We start from the raw sequence: 16235 nt of genomic DNA on the forward strand, positions 1-16235 counted from the left end.
ACTCAAAAAAAAAAAAAAAAAAAAACTGTGAAATATTATAAAACACTATATGCCAATCAATTTGATACCTTAGATGAAATAGACAATTTTAAAAAAATTTTTATTTGATGTCTAACTCGTCACCCAGGCTGGAGTGCAGTGGTGCTTTCACGGCCACCACAGCCTCAACCTGCTGGGCTCAGGCAATCCTTTCACCTTAACCTTTCAAGTAACTGGGATTACAGGCATGCACCACCATGCCCAGCTAATTTTTTTGATTTATTGTAGAGACAAGATCTTGGCATGTTGCCCAGGCTGGTCTCAAACCCATGGGCTTAGAAAATCCTCTTGCCTCCTCCTCCCCAAGTGCTGGGTTTACAGGCTTGAACCACCGTGCCTGGCCGAAATAGATAATATTTTTGAAAAAGACAGCTTATTAAAACTAACACAGCCATGTGTGATGGCTCATGCCTATAGTCCCAGCACTTTGCAAGGTGATGCGAGAAGATTGCCTGAGCCCACGGATTCAAGACCAGCCTGGGCAACATGGCGAGATCTCGTATCTGCAACAACAAAAAACAAAAAAAAAATTAGCTGGACGTGGTGGTGCATGCTTGTATGTCCAGCTACTTAGAAAACTGAAGCAGGAGGATCTCTTGAGCCCAGCAGGCTGAGGCTGTGGTTGCCGTGAGCATACCACTGCACTCCAGCCAGGGCAACAGAGTTAGACTACGACTCAAAAACAAACAAAAAATAAAACAAAACTAACAGAACAGTAACAAAAAAGAAAATCTAAGCAGATGTATGCTACGTTAATTAAAACTATTTCCAGAAAGAAAACTCCAGACCCAGATGGCTGCCAAACATTTAAAGAATAAATAAAATGGGATCTACACATATTCTATCAGAGAATGAAAGATAAATCAAAACTCTTTTTATGAGGCCACCAATGCCAGATAAGAAAAACACAAGAAAAAATATAATTGCTGACCCATATTCCCACGAACATAGTTGAAAACAATCCATAACTAAATATTAAGAGATTTATTTCAGTGTTATATTTAAAGGGTAATTCATCATAACCATTCATCATGAAACGAATTCATGTAATATTCTGTATTAACAGATGAAGAAGTTATATGATTATCTTAATAAAAGGAGGACATTATGTGTCAAAATTCAACACTTATTAATGATTCAAAATAAAAACCTCACTGAACTAGGAATAGAAAGTAACTTCTCTGAACTGATAAATGGCATTTATGAAAAATATGCATAATTAAGCATTGAACTTAGGTGAAATATCGACTACTTTCCCAGTAACATTGGGACATAAATGAGGATGTCTGATCTTAGCACTTCTGTTCAACATGTTAGTGGATGTCTTAGCCAGTAAAATAAGTCAAGAGAAAAAAGTTAAAGGTAAAGGATTAGAAAAGTACAAATTAAATTATATTTATTTACTGATGACTTGATCATATAAATGGAAATCCTAAGGGATCTTAAAAAAACATATAAAACTTGATCTATTGTCATTGATTTAGAAGCCCTGTATTAAAAAAATCAGTTTTCTGGGTGTGGTGGCTCACACCTATAATCCCAGTATTTTGGAAGACTGAAGCAGGAGGATCCCTTGAGGCCAGAAGTTCAAGAACAGACTTAAAGAAGAAAAAAAAAAAAAAAAACTGGGCATGGTGGTGCACATCTGTATTACCAGTTATTTGGGAGACTGAGTTAGAAGGATCACCAGAGCCCAGGACATAGAGTCAATATCATGCCACTGTACTCCAGCCAGGAAGACAGAGTGAGACTCTGATCACCCCCCCAAAAAATTAGTTATATTCCATATACTAACAAAATAAAATTGTAATCTAGTCTAAGAAAAAAATATGCAATTATATCCAAAAATATAAGCTAATTAGAAATATATTTAACTGGCCAGACATGGTAGCTCATGCCTATAATCCCAGCACTTTGGGAGGTAGAAGCAAGAGGATTGCCTGAGCCCAGGAGTTTGAGACCAACCTGGGCAACTTAAAGAGACTTTGTCTCTACAATAAATCAAAGCATTAGCTGGGCGAGGTGGTTTGTGAGTGTGCCACTGCACACAACCTGGGTGACAGAGTGAGACTCCAGCTCAAAATAAATAAATAAATACATACGTACATAAATAAGTAAATTTAACAAAAGATGTGCAAAAGCAGCATGCTAAATTTTTGAAACCTTGCTGAGAGAAGTTTTAAAGGACATAAATGAAAAGGTATACCAAGTTCATAGATGAAAAAATTCAATTTCTTATATGTCTGGGCTCCCCTAATGGATTCATAAAATCGATGTAATTTCATTTTTAAAATATTGGCAGAGTCACAGGGCATCAAAGAAGCAAAGGGGTGTTTGGGTGATGTGATGGAAATGGGCAAGAACTAAAATAGTTTTGAAAATCAGTAACCAGATCCATGACTACAGTAGTGTTTCCAGCCTGGGCATAATGCCTTTGAAGGAATTGGATGCGATGCCAACTTTTTTTTATCTCTTTCAAGATTCAAACTCCAGGGAGGGGGAAATTAACCGTGTAAATGTGGAAAAGTATTTTCAAAGGTGGTAACAATATTTTTTCTCTTTACTCATGCCCTTTGCAGTATGACAATGTTTCTTTTTCTATCAAAAAGTGGGGTTTATTTCTCTACTCTTGAATCAATCTGCACTTAGCTCTGAGACTTACTTTAGTCAATGAGACATTAGCAAATGTGACATTCACAGAGACTTTAATGGCACTTGTGCATTGGCCTTATCCTCCTTTGGCTACAGTTGGAAATCTGAGCTTACAATATGAACAAGTTGGAGCTAGCATTTTGGAGAGCTAGCATTTAGGAGAACCAAAGTGCTCTAGCTGTTGGCCTGCCTTTTGTTAGAATATAAGTTACCAGGGGTCTCTAATCCCCAGGTCATGGATAGGTACTGGTCCATGGCCTGTTAGGAACTGGGCCACACAGGCGGTGGGTGAGTGAGTCAGACTTAAACTGTATTTACAGCCATGCCCCATCACTCACCTTACTGCTTGAGCTCCACTTTCCATCAGATCAGCAGCAGCATATGATTCTCATAGAAATGTGAACTTTTTTGTGAAATGTGCATGTGAGGGATTTAGGTTATGTGCTCATTATGAGAATGTAATGCCTGATGAGCTGAGGTGGAGCTGAGGCAGTGATGCTAGTGCTGGGGAACCCTGCAAATACAGTTTAACATGAGCAGTGAGGTTTGACTGTACAGAGGCCATAATAAGTAATTTGCCTGCTGACTCATATCAAAGCCTTATCAGTGAGTGGCAAGTGAATTGATGTCCTTCAATTTTACAGCTTCATTTGGAGGTAGACTTTAACTCAGAAGCCAACACTTATTTTAGTTTGTGCATGGCCTACCCAATATTTTATTTTATTTTATTTATTTATTTATTTTTTGAGTTGGAGTCTCACTCTGTCACCCAGACTGGAGTGCAGTGGCCGCTCCCGGCCACCGCAGCCTCGGCCTACTGGGCTCCGGCGATCCTTCCGCCTCAGCCTTCTGAGTAGCCGGAATTACAGGCATGTGCCTCCACACCCAGCTGATTTTTTGATTTATTGTAGAGATGAGGTCTCGCTGTCCAGGCGGGTCTCGAACCCGCGGGCTCAGGCAATTCACTCACCTCAGCCTCCCAAAGGCGCGGGATTACAGGCTGAGCCACCGAGCCCAGCTGCCTACCCAATATTTTATTTACCACTTCTGTCTGTGCCTCTTTTTTGTTCTATGGTAAGTTGTATAATTACTTCATTATGTATTATGATGTAATAATAATAGAAATAAAGTACACAATAAATGTTATGTGCTTGAATCATCCTGAAACTATCCCTCCTCCCTCCCCGTCCATGGAAAAGTTGTCTTCCATGAAACTGGTCCCTGTTGCCAAAAATGTTGGGGATTACTGAGTTGGACCATATTAGACCATCCACCCTCCCTGGAGTTGACAGGTGAGTGCAGTGCAGAAGTGACCCAAGTCAAGACCAGCAAACAACTGATCATCTAAGCCTAACTCACAAAGCTGACCCAAAGAATCATGAGAAAATTAAAAAAAAAAAAAATTAAGTCCATGTATTTTGAGGTGATTGCTGTGCAACAATAGATAACTGATACAAAAAAAAGTTGTGTTAAAGAAAAACTAAAACATGTGACATTGGCTTTGGACTTATTCTCTTTACTAGAATATTATACAACAAGCCTATTGTAATATAATCATAGTGTGATGATAATCATAGTAATGAAAGAGAGTATTCTTAGAATGCTGGCATTTATCTATGTACTTTATTATTAGATAAGTATGTTATCATTTTCATTTTATTGATGAAGAAACTGAAGTACAGGTAAGTAACTTGGCCAAGGTCATAAAACTACAAGTAGTGAAGTTGAGAATTTGAACTCAGTATGTCTCTAAAATCAAGATATAAATGTTGGCTCCAATATGTGCCTTTTCACATCAAGATATATTAATTCTTACAAGGTTCCATTAGAATTAAATAAGAAAGATTGAAAACATTAAGAGGTTAAAGTCATTATCCTGTTTTAGACTAAGAATTTTATATTTAGTCAGTAACTATTACTTCCTGCATGAAAGATGAGGATGCTTTATATCTCCCCTCAACATAATTTCTAAAGGTTTTAAATCTTATCTCTTTGTTTAATAGTCACTTCTATTCTTTTTTTTTTTTGAGTTGGAGTCTCACTCTGTTGCCCAGACTGGAGTGCAGTGGCCGCTCCCGGCCATCGCAGCCTCGACCTGCTGGGCTCCGGCGATTCTTCTGCCTCAGCCTTCCAAGTAGCTGTAATTACAGGCATGCGCTACCACGCCCGGCTGATTTTTTTTTTTATTTATTGTAGAGATGAGGTCTCACTGCCCAGGCGGGTCTCAAACCCGCGGGTTCAGGCAATCCACTCACCTCAGCCTCCCAAAGGCACGGGATTACAGGCTGAGCCACCGAGCCCTGCTCACTTCTATTCTTTAACATGGCTTCTCTGTTACTGAGGTCATTACTTTGTTTTTTCCCTTGGTTGGCTAAACTCTACAATTATATAGTGCTTCCCTCCACTCCCCACTCACCTGCAAAGGGCTCATCAATTCCCTTATGGATAAGAATATTTGCCTGCACCCTTTACAAATGGAATACAAATTGAGTGTAGAATTAGGACTCATATTTTTCTCTTAGTTTTCATAAAAGTTACTGAATATTCTGAGAAGTCTTTATTTCACCTTTCTAATTCTACTTGAAAATACCTAGGAATTCTTTATTTTAGTAGTTTCTCCGTATTTACCCTTCTGTATTGTTATTATGGTTTGAAAATACAAGTCTTAGCCAGGTGTGGTGGCTCACACCTGTAATCTCAGTATTCTGGAAGACTGAGGCAGGAGGATTGCTTGAGTTCAGGAGTTTGAGAACAACTTAGTCAACATAGCAACAGCTCGTTTTTCACCAAAAATAATCGGCCAGGCATGGTGGTGCCTGCCTATAGTCCTAGCTGAGGCAGAAGAATTGCCTGAACCCAAAGGTCAAGTTTGTGAGCCATGATAGTGTCACTACACTCCATCCTGGGTGACAGAGTGAGACCCCCAACTCAAAAAAAAAAAAAAAAAAGCAAGTCTTTAAGCAAAAGTTCTGTTATTCTTTTAGTATTTTATGTTTTATTCTATTCTCTTTTTGGTGCATGCCAATTATAAGTTTGTTGGATCACCTTCATCTGACTTCAGTTTCCATTAATTTTTTTTTTAAATTACTTTAAATTATTTGTTTCTTTTACTTACTTTTGGTGAAATTTCTTTAAGCCTGCCTTCCATGTCTCTGACTATAGTTTCACTAGTGTTGGTTATAGTTTTAATTGTTTCTAATGTGATTTTATTTTCTCTTCTTTTTTTTTTTTTTTTAAGTCAGGGTCTCACTCTGTTGTCCAGGCTGGAGTACAGTGGCAGCTTCCAACTCCTGGGCTCAAGCAATCTTCCAGCATCAGTCTCCTGAGTAGATGAGACTACAGACACATGCCACTGCACAGGGCTATTTTTTATTTTTATTTATTTTTATTTTTTGTAGAAACGAGATCTCTCTATGTTACCCGGGGTGGTCTTGAACTCCTGGGTTCAAGCAGTCCTCCCACCTCCGCCCTCCAAAGTGCTGGGATTACAGGTGTGAGCCACCATGCCCAGCCTAATGTGATTATCATTGTTTTGATGAATCTTCCCATTTCTTACCTATACCTATTCACATAACTTTTTCCTTCAGTTAATCTTTTTTTCACTTCTATGAGTTTTTAAAAAAAATAAATGATCTTTGTAACTCTGGAACACTTTATTCCCTAGTGTCTATTTGTATTTCATATGCCTTTTGCTTATGTTTCTTCCTGTCTTCGCCACAACTCCTCTATACCCATTTGCATGCATTTTTCAAAAACATTTTTTGTTACTACTTCTCTTGGAATTTTTTTTTTTAATAAAGAAAGTAGTGCCACACAAATGGAGCATAAGCAAGATGAGCTAGGGAACTCCCCATCTCCAATTTAGATGTATTCTTTGAAAGAGAGGTAGGCAAACTTTTTCAGTAAAGAGTTAGTAAATATTTTAGGTTTCACAGTCCATAACAGCAACCCCATTGTTGAGGCACAAAGTCATAGATGGACTATATGTAAATGTGTGGGCCTGCATGTGTTTGGATGCAGTTTACAAAATATAGACAGTGGGCTGTCTTTGGTCCATGGGCAATATTTTGCTTGCCACTGCTGTATTGCACAGTTGTATAGAAGAGGACTTTACTAGATGATGAAGATGAAGGCAGCTAATGGAACTCCTCACTGCAAAAGAAGCGCAGTGAGTGATGGCTTGTCTCCAAGTTGACTTTGTGCCAGAAGAATGGATGCTTTTGATGTGGCGGAGGCTGTGCAGTTACTTCATACTGATTCTACTACAGTCCACATGATCAATCAACTACTAATACTTTATTACACGCTACCTCACTTCCTTCGTGGACATTCCAGTTTGATTTCTTCTTCTATTCCCAGATATAGCAATTGTAATACATATTTAGCAATAGTCACCCCTTTTATTCTCTTTTTAGTCTATGTTTATGGACTATCGTCATGGACTTTGTTCTTTTTTTTATTTTTTTTAAATCAATATTTTTTATTATGGTTTTGTAGGGTACAGTTAAGGGTTAGGTGTACAATTATGTTTCATTCAGGCACCCTGTTGATAAGAGGTGTTTCCCCATCCCCAGACAGATATTTGCGACTGTTGTTCTTTAGGCTAGCTTTTGGAATTCATAAAAATTATCACCCTTCGAGAAAGTGAGGTCTTAAAAATTTAAAATTGATTTGGCTTCCCAATTGTTGACTCTATCCTTAGTTTTTATAAATCTTTCCAGAAACTCAATTTATGTATTTGCTTTTGGTTATATGGAGCTGGTATACAAGAAATGAATGCCTCTGCTCAGTGGGTGCAGGGCCCTGGGGTGAAAACACAAACAAAACCAAAAACATCTAATAGTGCAAAGTGCTAGTTTAGTTAGATATTTTTTTAAAAGCTTTTTTCAGTTCATTCATTCAACAGACAAGTTTATTCACTGAGCATATGAAGGTGAGTAAGATAAAGCAATTGTCCAAGCAATAACTTTTTTCCTTCCAGACTTACAAGTTATTGTGAAAATGTTAATGTTAGTTGCAATCCCTTCCTGTTCCTACAGCCACTCCAGTCTAGATGAAGTGAAGGAGGGTAAGAAATAGAGTAAGAGAAGGGAGCTTAAATTATGTACTTATAATACCATTAATGCTTATCACATTTTTTTTCTTATCATGGAGAAAGAGTTCTAAATGCATGCAAATAAGTTTGGTTTTTTTTTGAGTCCGAGTCTCACTCTGTTGCCCAGGCTAGAGTGCTTTGGCATGCTCATGGCTACCACAGGGTTTACCTCATAGGCTCTGTTGCTCCTTCTGCCTCAGCCTTCCAAGTTGCTGGGATCACAGGCATGCACCAACACAGCTGGCTATTTTATATTTTTTGTAGAGACGAGGTCTCACTAAGTTGCCCAGTCTAGTCTCTAACTCCTGGGTTCAGGCAGTCCTCTCTCTTCCACCTCCTAAAGTGCTGGAATTACAAACATGGGCCACCATGCACAACTGCAAACATGTATTTAAACTCTTTTTGATATGTTTATTTTAATTTTATAAAGGTTGACTAGGGGTAAATTATGCAATATAAGTGTATATGTTTATGTATAAAGTATAAAATAATGTTGCATTTAAATTTTGTTTACATTAATTACTGATTTTTTGAAGAGAAAAAACATGGCTTTTGGGTAGTCTGATGAGAATGTTTAAGTGTAAACTTTGCTAAATGATACCATGTAAATGGGTGATGATTATTTATTTGATATGTAAAAAACATGCAGTACTATCCAAAGGTGTTATTTTTCAATTTGATTTTTTGTGTATTTTTTTCCTGCAAAAATCAGAAACATATTGAAGACCTACAATAATTTCTATGATAATTAATTTGAAGGAGTTTCATGATTTAATACTGTTTACAATTTTTTTCTTTATAAAATGAGGGTGTTTTTCTTGTAATATTATCTCCAAATTTGGATATATTCTTTACCTTTTTATTTGTATGGAAAAGCAAAAAGAATACCAGACTAATATTAATTATGAAAACTGAAGTTAAGAGAGAGATATAACTCCCAGCAGTTACACAATTAATAAGAAATAGAGCTGTTTGTCAGACTAAAACCAATGGTCTTAGCCACTTACTATTATACTAACACCTCTTATCTTTAGATAATTCAGTACATGTAGACCTTTAATTTCCATAATTTATATATCCCAAATCACAATTTTTTATATGCTAGGTAGTTTTCTTCCAGTAAAAATTATTTTTATTGATTTATTATTGTTTTAAAAATGTTTATTTCAATGGGTTTAGGGGAGTACAAATGATTTTTGGTTGCATGGATGCATTGTATAGTGGCAAAGAAATCTGAGCTTTAAGTGTATCCTCTATTCCCTCTTGTGTACATTGTAACTGATAGCTGATTTTTCATCCATTTTTTTTTGAGTTGGAATTTCAACTCTGTTGCCCAAGCTGGAGTACAGCAGCATGCTCACGGGCACCTCAGCCTCTACCTGCTGTGTTCAGTAGATCCTTCCACCTCAGCCTTCCAACTAGCAGGAACTATGGACATGTGCCACCAGGCCCAGCTAATTATTTTTTTATTTTTTTATTGTAGAGACGAGGTCTTGCCATGTTGCCCAGGCTGGTCTTGAACCTGTGGGCTCAGGCAATCCTCTTGTGTCCGTCTCCCAAAGCGCTGGGATTACAGGCATGAGACACCGTGCCCTGCACTTCCTTAGTTTAACTCCTTCTTGTAAGCAAAAACATGCAATGTTTGGTCTTCTGTTCCTGCATTGTTTCACTTCAGATGATGGTCTCCAATTCCATCCAAATTGCCTCAAAAGACATTATTTCATTCCTTTTCATAGCTGTATCGTATTCCATGATGTGTGTGTGTGTGTGTGTGTGTGTGTGTGTGTGTGTGTGTGTGTGTGTGTGTACCTTTTCATTATCCACTTGTCAGTTGATGGGCATTTAAGTTGCTTCCACGTCTTTGCAATTGTGAACTGTGTTGTGATGAACATAGAAGTGCAGGTTATCTTTTTTGTATAACAACTTCTCTTCCTTTGGGCAGATACCAAGTAATGGGATTGCTGGATCAAATGGTAGATCTACTTTTAGTTCTTTGCTAAGCCTTCATACTGATTTCCATAAGATTGTACTAGTTTACCTGAAGCAATCTACAGACTTAGCACAATCCCTATCCAACTACCAATGTTATTTTTTTTTACAGAATTAGAAAAAACAATCCTAAAATTCATATGAAACCAAAAAAAGAGTCAGAATAGCCAAAACAATCCTAAGCTTTGAAAGTAGCGGGAAACTGTGGGGGAGGGGATTGGGGGTGGGAAGCTGGGATTGACAGTAGTTGGTATCTGCCTGGGGGGAGCATGCCTCATCAATAAGGGTTCCTGAACAAGGGACATTTGTGTACCTAACCCTGAATTGCACCCCACAATTTCAAAATAAAAATTAAAAGAGAAAAAAAAAGAAAAGAAAAATATGGCGTATAATTTGAATAGAAAAGTATCTTTAAACTTCAAGTATAATTTGCATAAAAGTATTACCATGTGCACTGAAATTTTGTAATATTAGATTATGAGATACAGCAGATAATTATTCTTTGTAATTTATATAAAATGAAATTTTGTAATTTCTATTAAAATATTTTATGTTTTACTGGTAATAAAACTTTAATTGGATAATGATAATATTATTATTATTCTTATTTGAGTTGGAGTCTCACTCTGTCTCTCAGACTGGAGTGCAGTGGCATGCTTCCGGCCACTGCAGCCTCGACCTGCTGGACTCTGGCAATCCTTCCGCCTCAGCCTTCCAAGTAGCTGGAACTACAGGTGCACGCTACCATGCCTGGCTAATTTTTGTTTTATTGTAGAGAGGCAGTCTCACCAAGTTGCCCGGGCAGGTCTCAAACCCACGGACTCAGGCAATCCACTGGTCTCGGTCTCCCAAAGTGCTGGGATTACAGACTGAGCCACGGAGCCTGACCAATGATAATATTATTAATGCTAACAATAAAGGATTCAGATAGAAGAATATCTCTGTGGAAGAGAAAGATGAAAAAAAAAAAAACACAGAATAAAACTGGAGGCATCACGTTACTTGACTTTAAATTATGCCGCAAAGCTCTATAGCAAGTAAAACAGCATGGTACTGGTACAAGAGCAGACACAAGAGAATTTTCCAGTTAAAATTATTTAGAAAATTAGCTTATTTCAGTTTTTCAATGGTTGTATTTGTTATTTATTCAACTAATATGTATTGAAATCTAGGAGAAAACATTGCAAATTTAGCAGACATAATCTAAACTCCACAAACTGTTTTTATATTGAAACCTTATTGGTTTCTTTGAAATAGTCACTGTGAGAAGTCTTTCACTCACCCTAGAGATGTATCTATTACTCAAAATATTTTTCGGAATGTATTACTTTCAGAATTTCTTTCATAGTTTTCTCTTTACTCTGACCAAATCCTAAGTGAGTACTTGTTTGCTCTTAAGGTATATATTTTAATTTTGGAAACAATTTAACATCATCCAAACCTAAAGACAATAAATTAGTTACATGATCAAGTCAAAGATTTTCTTTTTTTAACATTGGGCTACCCAACACTCTGTCTTGTTCATTAAGATTATAGACTGAAGCATGACAACTGTGTTTCTTGACTATTAATGTAAGCCTAATAGCAGTTCTATCAATAAATTGTTTGTTTGTTTTTCCAGAAGTGACTGGCAGAATGCTTGGGCTGTTGTTTCTAAAGCTTCCCAGTCGAGCTTTGAAGAGAAGCACTTATATGTTCAGTCACTTTTTAAAGTAGACAATGTTGTTTTCGATAGACATGTCTTTTATACTTATTGATCTGTGTCTGAACAGAATATGAGGTACATGAGATATAACATTCAATGAAAATCTCCCAAAGCGATGGCAGTGTTGCTCTTGAGTTGTTAAATTAGAGAAGGATCACACACATATCGCACATTTTTACCATTTTTTTTGCCCCGAATGTACTGTTTCTTATGTTTGAGTATGGCCTCATTCTATTTCTGCTGAACTCTAATTTTGTTGTGGTTGTTGTTGAGTTGGAGTCTCACTCTGTGGCCAAGGCTGGAATGCAGTGACACGTTCATGGCCATGTGCCACCACACCTGGCTAATTTTTGATTTATTGTATCGATGAGGTCTCGCCAAGTTGCCCAGGCTGTTCTCAAACCCAAACCCATGGGCTCAGGCAATCCTCTCACTTTGGCCTCCCAAAGTGCTGGGATTATAGGCGTGAGCCCAAGCGGTTGGCCTCTGAACTCTAATTTTACCTAATATTCCTGATCTTTCCTGTTTTAACAATGTTGGGTCATTAAAATCCTTTAGTATAGTTATTTGAGATGTATCTTTCTTTCTATGATATAATAAGATAAGCTTCTTAAAAGCGTACACTATGTTTCATGAATGATTGTATCCCAAAAGGTCCTAGCACAATTAATGTCAAATAAGTAATGGATGAATATATGAACCGAAGAGATTATATATAAGACAAATTTACAAGGTGGACATGTAAATGTGTGTGTAATTCTTATAAAAAAATAAGGAATGTATAAGAAAATATCTACTTTAGTCAGGAAAGAAGAAAGAAAAAATAAGAAAAGTAATCACAAAATTTTAATTACTAATGAGCAGAATATATATTATGCATTGAAGTATATCTGATATATTTGTAAGAAGAAGGAAGTAAGCTAAGAAAAATGTATATACAACTTTTTTGTGCTTTACAGTTCTTAAATTTCTGGAATTACTAGGGTCTAAAATGCTAAAGACATCATGTGCTTTATATTTTATAGAAAAATATTTCATTATAAAAATGAAAAAGAAAGAGTGATTCAGTATTTTTAAATATTTTTCATCATTAAATATTATCACATTTCAACTTATAATTTTACAGGTACCTACAGAATATTGGACAGATCCAGAATTCATAAAGCTTTATCACATTGAATCAAGGATTTATTTGGTATACTCCTCGGTCTTTACTTCTACCAACTAACATTTTTTTAAATAAAAAGAATTAATATAAGATAGTTTTTTTTTTTTTTAAATAATACTACCCGTACTTTCCAATGCCTAAAAATAGCAAGGTGGTAAAAAGAGAATTAGATGATGAAGTTATTGAGTCTGTCAAAGATCTTCTTTCCAATGAAGACTCAGCTGATGATGCTTTTAAGAAGAGTGAACTAATTGTTGATGTCCAAGAAGAGAAAGATATAGATGTTGAAGAAGAATCTGAAGTTGAAGATGAAAGACCAGCTTGGAACAGTAAACTACAATACATTTTGGCTCAAGTTGGATTTTCTGTAGGTTTAGGGAATGTCTGGCGATTCCCATACCTATGTCAGAAGAATGGGGGTGGTAAGTTGTCTTTAAGTGATAAATTACTGTAGTAAATTGCAATTGCTTATCTCAAATAGCTCCCGTTGCTGCTGTAGCCTCATTATTTTTGAAACATTGAATTGCATTTTAGAGCTAGGGAGGCTCCTTTGTTGGAAGTGAGCCCAGCTCTGTTTTCAGACTAGGTTTCCACAGGAGCAGATTGGCTTGCTACAAATACTCAGGGATTGCTTAAGGGTAACACATTTTCAGATTCTTTCTGTGGATGCCATAAACATCTCAGTACTGAAGGGAACTTTTCTAACAAATGTTGCATGGTTTATGCTTGGTAGTTACTCCCTTTGAAAAATAGCTTAAAACTTCTGATGTAAGACGATACTGGTGAAGGAAAACAGAATTTTCTCTCCATTATGTATTAACTCTTAATTTGAAGTTGCCCTCAGTCTTGAAAAAAAAAATGACATGCAATTTAAAACAATTATTGTCTTCAAATGTGGATTAGAACTTTTAGATCTTGGTAGAAAAAATGTAACCAGATAATTAATATACAAGTAGTGACAGACAGTCTTCATCTTTAGAGATTTTATGCATTTGGTTTCTCATTCTATGGTATTTTGGAATAATGTTCAGTTTCAAAGACAACTTTGAAGACATTAGCATCCTTAACTTTAAACAGAAATAGCTGCACCATCCTTGATAGTCTTACTATTTGTATTTGTGCACATAAATTATAAAACCTTTACTTAGCAAGAAAGTCTTACAAATCTACAGAAAAAAGCTGTACAAAAGAAAAATTGTTCATATGTGATGCCAGTTCTGTAGTACACCAAAATAAAACTGAATGTTAGATTAACATTTGGGTTGATATTTTACAGTGTACAAGAAAGGTGTTAAAATATTTCATAAATTATTCATTTCAGGGCACAAAGTAGAAATAGTACTTTGGTACTAGTTTGTGATGTTGTTGTTGACTGGACAAAAATGTGGTTCATTTATTTTTATTTTTATTTTTTTGAGTTGGAGTCTCACTTTGTCATCCAGGCTGGAGTGCAGTTAGCATGTTCATGGCCACCACAGCCTGGACCTGCTGGATTTAGGCAGTCCTTTCACATCAGCTTTCCAGGTAGCTGGAACCACAGGCATTTGCCACCATGCCTGGCTGATTTTTTTATTATTTAGTGACAAGGTCTTGCTATGTTGCTCAGGCTGGTCTCGAACTCCTGAGCTCAGACAATCCTCTCGCCTTTGCCTCCCAAAGTGCTGGGATTACAGGTGTGAGCCGCTTTGCCAATATAAGCATTCATATGCACGTTTTTCTGAGCCATTAAAAGATAAGATAAGCTGTTATGGTGACAAAATATATAGTTAATTCAACCAGGCAAAAAATAAGAGGTTTGGAAAAAAAGTAGCCTAAGAGGGAAGAATCTATGTATGAAGTCAGTGATGGACTATTCATTCTACTGAAAAGCTCCTTAGCATGTTGGAAACACCACATATGAATTATTTATCAAATCAGCTGTAAGCAACTTATGCACTACCCTGCATTTTTGTTTCTCATAAATCATTCCATTTGCAAAGATTGGCAGAGGATATATTCTGATTTTGAGATCTTGCATCTTGTAAATTTTACTGACCTTACTGTAAAAAAGGAGGGCAGAAAAGTCAGGTTGACTTGCACATAGTACAATTTCTGTTCTAGTGGAGATCTCTTAAAGATTTTATATTTAGTAATTGGTTATTAGTAAAAATGGCTCCTCCGTCTCATTTTTGTATGTTAAAAAAGTCAAAATATGCTTCCTAATATTGTTTTCTCTCTTCTAAATGCAAATACTAGAGCACAGTATTGCGTGTTTTATAAAATACAAATGGATGTTATTATTACAGAATGGCTGTTAGAATACCAAAGGTTGTATACCTTATGCAGTGTAGCATTGAGTCTTCTAGGCATTTGAGGAATATCTACTGGCTATTTGGCTAAACTGTGTCAGGTTACCAAAGTTTTATTCATGAATCATTTGAAGCACTTTCTGAATAATAGAAAAAAAGTAACAGAGCCAATAAGGTGAATTTTCTAAAGATATTATTGTTAAGCATGATGGTTGAGCTTAAAAAGTGGCATAGTATAAAAGATGCCAGGTCAGGTTTTGAATTCCATTTGTCTGTGTTATCCACATTAGCCGTGTGATCTTTCACAGGTTACCTTACTATTTCAGGCTGAGTTCCCACACCTGTGAAATAGGGTTAATAGCTATGCTTGCCTCCCTGCATTCTTGGGAGGGATAAATGAATAACTACATGTAATGTACTTAGGAATGTGCCAGGCAAGTAGTAATTGCTCAATTATATTTTAGCTAAAACTGTGTTTAGTATAGGGGCTAATGTGAGAGTAAATTGAGTTAGAACAAAAGCCCAAGTACCCAAAGTATGTCATGTACACATAACTGAAAAAAGATTCCCAATGAATCCAGTCTTAATTCTGTCCTTCTCTCTTTGTTTTTCTTATTCATTCGCATGCATATACACAGCCTACTCATAATCTTAGCTTTGATGTAGGTTTTAAAATCCACTTTCAGTCCTTTTACAGGTTAACAGTTCCTGAATATTACTAATCATTTTAGAATTAGAATTTTGATAATTTTGTTTTATATAAAGCTCATACATCCATGTTTTATATTATATACCTTTTGGTAGAATTAACTAAGTACAAAAGATTGAAAACCAGCCATAGGAAGGTAGAGATTATACATCAACCCCATGGAGAGAAATTCTTATATATAGTCATTAGGACAGTGAGATAAGATTCCGAGATAGATAATTTGAAAATAAAATCCATTACTATTTGTTTCTTCAGCTTCATAACTGCCAAAACAATTTGGATTGCTTCCAAAATCCATTCAATGCCATTAAAATCTTTTAAAGTGGGAAAAATGTAGCAAATGGCCTGTTAAAAGTGGGAAATAGTGCCATCAATTACATGGCTGTTATGCCTAACAATATCTAGTTGGGCAAAACTCCAGATTAGAAATTTGAAGGTAGGAAATCCAGAGGTTATTTAATAATAATTTGCATATATTTTCTTATAAAGGAATAAGTATGGGTTTTACATTTATTTATTTACTTATTTATTGAGTTGGAGTCTCACTCTGTTGGCAAGGCTTGAGTGCAGTGGAACAATCACAGCTCGAC

At 36.2% G+C, this 16235-nt stretch overlaps 1 protein-coding gene across 2 annotated transcripts in view; it reads left to right on the forward strand.

The window, feature by feature from the left end:
* The window catches only part of SLC6A15 (solute carrier family 6 member 15), a 58757-nt gene that overhangs the window by 14618 nt on the left and 27904 nt on the right, over positions 1-16235 (forward strand). For both annotated transcript variants that reach the window (XM_008051981.1, XM_021709523.1), the window contains exon 2: positions 12607-13070. In XM_008051981.1, the coding sequence (XP_008050172.1) occupies positions 12782-13070 (289 nt within the window). In that variant the 5' untranslated portion in view covers positions 12607-12781. The remainder of the gene's footprint in view (positions 1-12606; positions 13071-16235) is intronic.

This window comes from Carlito syrichta, unplaced genomic scaffold (genome assembly GCF_000164805.1).
Source record: "Carlito syrichta isolate Samal-C Ts95f unplaced genomic scaffold, Tarsius_syrichta-2.0.1 Scaffold249753, whole genome shotgun sequence".
NCBI classification, from domain to species: Eukaryota; Metazoa; Chordata; class Mammalia; order Primates; family Tarsiidae; genus Carlito; species Carlito syrichta.